We start from the raw sequence: 6000 nt of genomic DNA on the forward strand, positions 1-6000 counted from the left end.
GAATATGAATAATCCTAGAAAAGGAAGTAGATTTTGCAAATGCAAATAGAAATATATATCTAATAATTCATGAAATATTTTGAGAAATCCCAAAGGTGGTATGTTTTTAGAATTTAAAACTTTTTCCGAGAAAGTTTAAAAAGTGATTAAAGCTCTATAAATTAATATGCTTATATTGCTATGATTGTAATATATTGAACCTTATGAAGATTTTAATAAGACAATTTTCCAGCTGTGAGGGGGAGAAAGCTAAAATTAAAACACTTGCATGAAATTTTGAAATATATTATGTTGTTTTATTTGCAAGTTATAAATTTTATCATTGTAACTATTCAAAAATGAATGGAAGTTCTTGAAGGATAATTTGCTATTACAACTATAAATGAAATCATAAAGTACACTTGAAGTATGTTAGAGTTTTTGTTGAAAAAGACAAAGTTTCTTAGAAGGAAAACTCACATGCAACATATTTTTAATATATAAGTTTTTGACAATACTATATGAATATAATGATAATTACATTGCTTATATTAAAAGAATGTTAAATATTTACTTGAAATATGTGGACTAAAGAGAGTATGCATATCAACAATAAGCATATTGTACTCTTTTTCGTTAATCAAGATTTCGTCCCATTTGATTTTCTTGGTTAGATTTTAACGAAGCAATATAGTGAACATTTTTATCATAGATAAGATTCATAAGTACTACAACAATCTAATATATGCTTAAATTTTACTATTTTTTCTTCGTCAAGGTTTTGTCATACAAGGTTTTTATAACAAATTTTAACAAGGCAATTTTGTCTTCACATGCATTGAAAGTGCTACAATCAGGGGGGGAAAATATAATGACTGTATTTTTTTTCGTTTGTTAAGGTTTTATTCCATAGAATTTTTCTGATAAAATTTTAATGAGACAATTTAACATTCACATATATAAAAAATGCTGCAATCAAGGGAAGAAATAGATTGATTATACTCTTTTTCCTTTACTATGTTTTCGTCCCACTAAATTTTTCTAACAGGATTTTAATAAATCATATTCCATATAATGGCAAACATCTAAGGGAAATATTATAAATATAAATGTCACCATTTATGACATTTATAACTTCCTTCATTAAAAGAAATTGTATAATCTATAAAACATCTTTATAATATATATATATATATTTTTTTTTTTGCTTGAAATAACATCTTTATAATATTAATTCTTATGCTTATGGATAATTATATTTTATAATCTATGACTTATATATGAGCCTATATATTGTGGCTTTATCATGAATAAATATATACAAAAATAAAATATTTCCACTTTATCTATTTTATTTGTGTTCTATTTTTACTAAACGACTTCGTTTTTCTGCTTCCTTCTCGTTACGGCGGGCAACGCAGAGCTAGCTGCAAAACCCTAAATAAGCAAACCCTAGGTAGCAGAGAACCTCAAAGCACCGTCAATGGCGATTGCACGAACTGGAGTGTTCGTAGACGACTATCTGGAGTGTAAGCTCCTCTTGAATTCCTCTGCTACTTTCTCTGATTTTCGAACTATTTTTAAAATTTAGGTTACATTCAATTTCGCGTGAATTTGAATTGGGATTTCGTTTTGGATTTTTCCAACAGATGCAAGCACTTTGCCCGCTGAGCTTCAGAGGCTCCTCAATACCATTCGGGAACTCGACGAACGCTCCCAATGTAAAACCCCCTTTTCAGATATCCTATTTTCTATGATAAATTTTATTCTTATTGTCCTAATTTTTTTTTTTTTTTCCTGGGCGGATAACTATATTTTCTGTTCAATTTTGGTGGTTGGATTAAAGCCATGATAAGCCAAACAAGACAGCAGACTAAGTACTGCTTGGGATTATCTTCACAGAGCTCAAAAAAAGGGAATAACAACAATGGTAATAATAATTACTATCATTATAATAACAACAACGACGAGGACGAGGCTGCAATTGAGAAAATGAGAAAGGAAATTGAGGCTCATCAGGACAATGCATTGAGTTTATGTACTGAGAAGGTATTGTTGGCACGGCAAGCTTATGACCTGGTAGGCCTTTCTTCATTAGTATACTCTTTTGAAGGAAAATAATAGTTTACCTTCATGGCTTTTTTTTGGATTTTCTCAGTTCTGTTGAGTTGAGTTGAGTTATATAATTTACTAAAATTCTATTTTCTTATTTATTTATCTATTTATCATAATTATTTAAAAAATTCTTTTATCTGGTTTGCTATAATGGATCATGGTTGTAGTTGAATAATTTTACCCCAAAAAAAAAAAAAAAAAAAAGGGATCATGCAGTTGAATAATGGGTTTCCGATTGTTGGATTTTGTTTCAAGATCTTTCTGTACAGAAAGCATTGCCACCTTCTCAACTGAGGATTCTCAGTAGAAACTTCTCATATCTAAGATTATTGTGCATGGTACAAACTTTAGTTGTTTTCCCTTAACAAGTGATAATAGTTTCGTATCAGCCTGATGGACTTCACCTCCTGCCGATATTATCATTCTAGTTTTTACATATAAGAATTAGGATGAACTTCGGTGACTAAATTCATTGGAGCTTTAAGCATCTAATGCTTGTTATTTGGTGAAATTATATTTCCTGTTGAATAGTAGAAGGTTTGTATCACATCATGTTTCTTCCTCATGTCCTCAATTCAGACAATATTTCAATCTTTCAAAGAGACCACATGGTACTGGTTTGTTGCCTGTACAAAATTAGATGCCTCAGTACAATTAGGAATGTGACTTTATCTTAGAGAGTCTCTGGAAATAATAAAATAGATTCTAATAACACTGCTTAATAAATCTGCCAACCCTGCTTTGTGATTGGGTGTTTACTATGTTGTGCACTGTATCTGATTTTCAATGCTAATGCAATATGTTAAAGAGCCACTTTTGTGTCTTCCCTATTGATTTTAGCTTCAAATGCTATCAGCTTTTTTGAAAAGTACTTTGTAACTGAAATTTATATAAACTGTGTATGCTGTGTTTCCTCAGATAGATAGCCATGTAAAGCGACTCGATGAGGATCTAACCCACTTTGCAGAAGATCTAAAGCAGGGTAATTAGCAGTAAACCTTCCTGTGTTGACAACATATGCTGCATTTATGAGGGCATTATGAGCCATTGTTTTACTGCCCGCAATAGAGCTACTAATGCTATATTTCCCTTTATGAAGCCAATGGATGCTTGGTAGGCCATGGAGAACATAAGAGTTCAACTTAGGCATAGTCCCAAGTCATCTAAGTTAAGTAGATTAACAATATATGTCGAAAAAGCAGCCACCCCAACCCTTCAAAAACTAGTCAATGAAAATTCACTAGTTTTCTTTAGGATTTCAGGGTAGCCTGTTCCGTAGGCTATATTAATGATTTCAGGCAGAAAGAATGTGACGACTTGAGTTTACATTCTAGAAATTAGTTCTGCGGTCAGTTTGCTGATTACTTATTTTTCTTCTATTTCTTATTTTCCCATTTTGTCAGAAGGGAAAATATCACCTGATGAACCAGCAATTCTTCCCCCATTGCCTATTGTCCCCAAAAGTGAAAAGCGCAAGTCTATTTATGGAACACCTCAATCAAAAAGGCTTGATTACAGGGATAGGGATTGGGATCGTGAGCGTGATAGGGACTTTGAGCTAATGCCTCCTCCAGGGAGCCATAAGAAGGAATTTGTTTCCCCCATTGATGCTGATCAGCCCATTGATCCAAATGAACCTACATACTGTGTTTGTCATCAGGTTCTGACTTTGGTTTTATATCTTTAATCATTTTCTTTTTGAGTACCTTTGTACTTTATTTTCTGAAGATTGCTTCAATTATGATTCAAATACAATACCAAATTGATTAAATTGTATTAATTATCTTGACTCTTCAGGTGTCCTTTGGAGATATGATTGCTTGTGACAATGAAAACGTGAGTTCCTTTACCTACACTCTTATAGTTTCTATCTAGTTTTATGTAATATAACTTTATATATGAAAAGAGATAGTGGAATGTTGACGTGCTTTAGGACGTTATAAAAATGATTTTCCATTGTTGACATCTTTTGGGCTAATGTGGTTAACTAACTAAAAGGTCTTCTGGTTAGCTCTTTTAAGCATCATGTTCATATAAATAAATCGTCTAAAGTAAACTGGTCACTGGGTTGGAATTAAAGTAAGCAGGTCAAGAATCCTAATGCAGGGATCTGAATATTTCACCCTTACTGGCATCCATAGGTGGGTGGAAGGTGTGGTAAGATTCATCATAATCGTAAAAGAGCATGTGGAAATCCAGTTCCTTATTTGTTTCACTCAGGAAACTTCCAGTTCAAAAACTTATAATACTTTAGAACTTTGGATTTGACTTTTTGAAGCATTTTTTATCTTCATCTATTCTATAGATCTTAAGAGTTCACATTACTCGTTTCATGCTATTGCTACATAACTTCTCACTACTTTTTTCTTGATATTGTGTCATTGTTGTTCATCGACAGTGCCAAGGAGGTGAATGGTTTCATTACTCATGTGTTGGGCTGACACCAGAGACTAGATTCAAGGGAAAGTGGTATTGTCCAACATGCAGGTTACTACCACAGTCTTGATGATTATGTATGTATTGCACAGCTTTGAATCACTTCGTTGAACTGTTCATTCTTCCAGTATGTTTTTGCTACACAAAGAAGTTAGCGAAAAGTTAATTGACTGGAATTAGTCAAGCTAAGGATTGTTAGGGTTGTGATCTACTCTAAGGTACAATATTTGAATGTCTTCCATTTTCCAAAAACCTTGAACAGAAAGGTTTAAAAAAAAAAAACGGATTGGAAGTTGTGTATATTTGAGCTCTACCTTTTGAAGTGGCAAATTGGTAAGTTAGAAATGAATGGTTTGAACTTTGAAGAAGAAAACGGTACTGGCAAATGATTTCTTTGTCCTAGTCATTTTGCCAGAGGAAAATGTAATAGACCTGTATTGACGAAACCTTGTTGGTGGGAAATAGTTTCAACTAGCTTTTTCACCTTTTATTTAATTTTTTGTGTTTGATTGATTGTAAATATTTATTTTGTTGGTAAATCATCTATGTAGTAAAACTGGAATGAAATGGGAAAATGACTGTGAAATTTAAATGGATTGGTATTTATTATTATTATTATTTTTTTCTTTTTGTGGTAAAGAATGGGTTGGTTGGTAAAAATCATTTGTATGCATCCATCATTGGATATGGATTGCAATGGATGCGCCTCTCCCCTCTGCGAGAGGCACATGTAAATTGTAAGGAAATAAGGATGTGTAGAGGTTGTAATGTCGAATCCGTTAGGCTTTTCTAGTTTTGTGTTGGCGCGAAGTTTTGGCAATGTTTCAGAATTTGGGGATTGGGGAGGGACCGAATTCCAAAGGGGCATTGATGCTAATTTCCAAAACCTTAGCCTGCCACTGCAAACCGCGGAAAGCCCAAATATATTACGACAACTTTTAAGTTTCCCACCAAAATTACACTACAAAATAGGGGTGGACATGAACAAAATCATATGGATGAAACCAAGTGAACCGAACTTATCCAATTTAGTTTTTGGAGTAACCTATTTTGGTTCAGCTTAAAATGTAGAAAACTGACTTTAACCAGTTCGATTGACACTGAGTTTGGTCAATTTCCAAACCAAATTTACTTGTGTATATAATTTTTAGAATTTTTTTTTATAATAATATATATTTTTTAAATCATTTACAACAATTTTGCTTTAATTTAGATTCTTGAAGCCATGATTTTACAAATGTAAGTATGAGTGGCATATTTATCAACTTAATTTCATTTTTTTTTTATTATACAGATAACATAATTTCGGATATTAAATTGCATTTCATCATATCTTAACCACGAGATTTCATCCTAATAATCCAATAACAGTTTATCAATACCACCATTTGATTGTTAAAAAAATCTAATCTCTATTTCCATAATTTCATTTAGTATTTGAAAATTGAAAAAACCCTAAAATATTAAAAA

The 6000-nt window shown here is 32.1% G+C and overlaps 1 protein-coding gene across 2 annotated transcripts; it reads left to right on the top strand.

The window, feature by feature from the left end:
• Positions 1-1324: 1324 nt before the first annotated feature.
• Positions 1325-5148, top strand: LOC107435296 (PHD finger protein ING2). Of its 2 annotated transcripts, none has more exons than XM_048478274.2 (7): positions 1325-1508; positions 1629-1700; positions 1826-2028; positions 3013-3076; positions 3498-3754; positions 3892-3930; positions 4493-5148. In XM_048478274.2, the coding sequence occupies exons 1-7, from the start codon at positions 1463-1465 to the stop codon at positions 4598-4600; spliced, it is 789 nt and encodes a 262-aa protein (XP_048334231.1). In that variant the 5' UTR covers positions 1325-1462; the 3' UTR covers positions 4601-5148. The 2 variants fall into 2 exon arrangements, with proteins under 2 accessions (XP_048334231.1, XP_015902351.2); XM_016046865.4 differs by having other exon boundaries at positions 1330-1508; positions 1826-2058.
• The last annotated feature ends 852 nt before the right edge of the window (positions 5149-6000 follow it).

The sequence above is a fragment of the Ziziphus jujuba genome, chromosome 3 (genome assembly GCF_031755915.1).
Source record: "Ziziphus jujuba cultivar Dongzao chromosome 3, ASM3175591v1".
NCBI classification, from domain to species: domain Eukaryota; kingdom Viridiplantae; phylum Streptophyta; class Magnoliopsida; order Rosales; family Rhamnaceae; genus Ziziphus; species Ziziphus jujuba.